Raw genomic sequence first — 1169 nt, 5'->3', positions numbered from 1 at the left:
ATATTCGTCTTTCGTATACGCTTAATTGTCAATGGAAAATTCGTATACGTATATGCAAACATCCCAACAAAAATAAAAATTAAAGTGTAAATAAAAGGAAAATCACAGAAAAATTTGAACGAAACTTCTAGGAGGCGAAAATTGAGACAACAAGAAGCGTATAGCTTTTTTTATGTTCTCAATTTTTTATTATCTCAATTTTTGCCTTCTAGAAATTTCGTTTAAATTTTTTAAAGCTCTGTTTACGCTTTTATCATTTTTTCCTTCGATTTATTCCAATTTTTATTTTCGCCAGAGCACGCATAGTCAATTTATGTACGAAACATGAGTTGCAATTAAAAAATTAATATATAAAATATAAATATTTTGATCACTCGCACAATTACCTTGCTCCAACATGAGATCTCGCGTAACGTTTGGGAAGTTCCACGCTTCGAGATTAATAAGATCCTGAAAGATTTTGGTACAATACGTGGATACCAAAGAGGAGAGCGATGCCGTTTTGTCGATGACCTCTTCGCATCCCAGCTAAAATCGATTTCTTTTTATTAAACAAACTTGGAAGTAAACGTAAAAATGCCCGAAAAAAATCTCTTTTCCTTTTTTCTCGTAATATGTAATTGTATTACATATTACCCATATGTAATACAAATGTACAATGTAATAATTAAGTTTCTTAGCCTCTTACTACTTTAGCAACTTGAACGATGAGCAATCTATGCGTAAGAGGATATCCGGTAGTATCGTCTTCCTTTATCAATGTTGCGACACAAGCAACAGGAATTTCACATTCCTCCTTTAAACTGCTACGCATTATTTCGATTAAACATTGATCGCTTTCCGTTTCAGTGGGTGTTCCATGCCATATTGATCGAACAACTTCCTGATAGTTTAATAATCGATGAGGATGAGATCTCGATTTTGAAAAGACTTTCGTCCACGATATAGGTTTTATCCACTGATTGGGATTGTTTAAAATCGATAGCACTGTAAAACTTTAAACTTCAAAACCTGATCGATACGTAATAAGCAGTGGCATTAATTAATAACTAAAAAAGTTTTCCAACAATGTAAATTTAAATGTAAAAAATGAAATTATTAATTTTAATTTTAAAGAATTATTAATTTAATTAAAAATTCTTAAGTTTAAGGATGTAAATTGTTAAAAG

At 30.8% G+C, this 1169-nt stretch overlaps 1 protein-coding gene across 2 annotated transcripts in view; it reads right to left on the bottom strand.

The window, feature by feature from the left end:
- The window catches only part of LOC108750886 (UPF0764 protein C16orf89 homolog), a 4105-nt gene that overhangs the window by 730 nt on the left and 2206 nt on the right, over positions 1-1169 (bottom strand). For both annotated transcript variants that reach the window (XM_018490719.1, XM_018490718.1), the window contains 2 exons: positions 689-987; positions 387-528 (listed from right to left, as the gene is read on the bottom strand). In XM_018490719.1, the coding sequence (XP_018346221.1) occupies positions 387-528; positions 689-987 (441 nt within the window). The remainder of the gene's footprint in view (positions 1-386; positions 529-688; positions 988-1169) is intronic.

The sequence above is a fragment of the Trachymyrmex septentrionalis genome, unplaced genomic scaffold (assembly GCF_001594115.1).
Source record: "Trachymyrmex septentrionalis isolate Tsep2-gDNA-1 unplaced genomic scaffold, Tsep1.0 scaffold38, whole genome shotgun sequence".
NCBI lineage: Eukaryota > Metazoa > Arthropoda > Insecta > Hymenoptera > Formicidae > Trachymyrmex > Trachymyrmex septentrionalis.
Note: the sequence above shows the minus strand (reverse complement) of the source record. Positions and strands in the feature narration are given on the sequence as shown.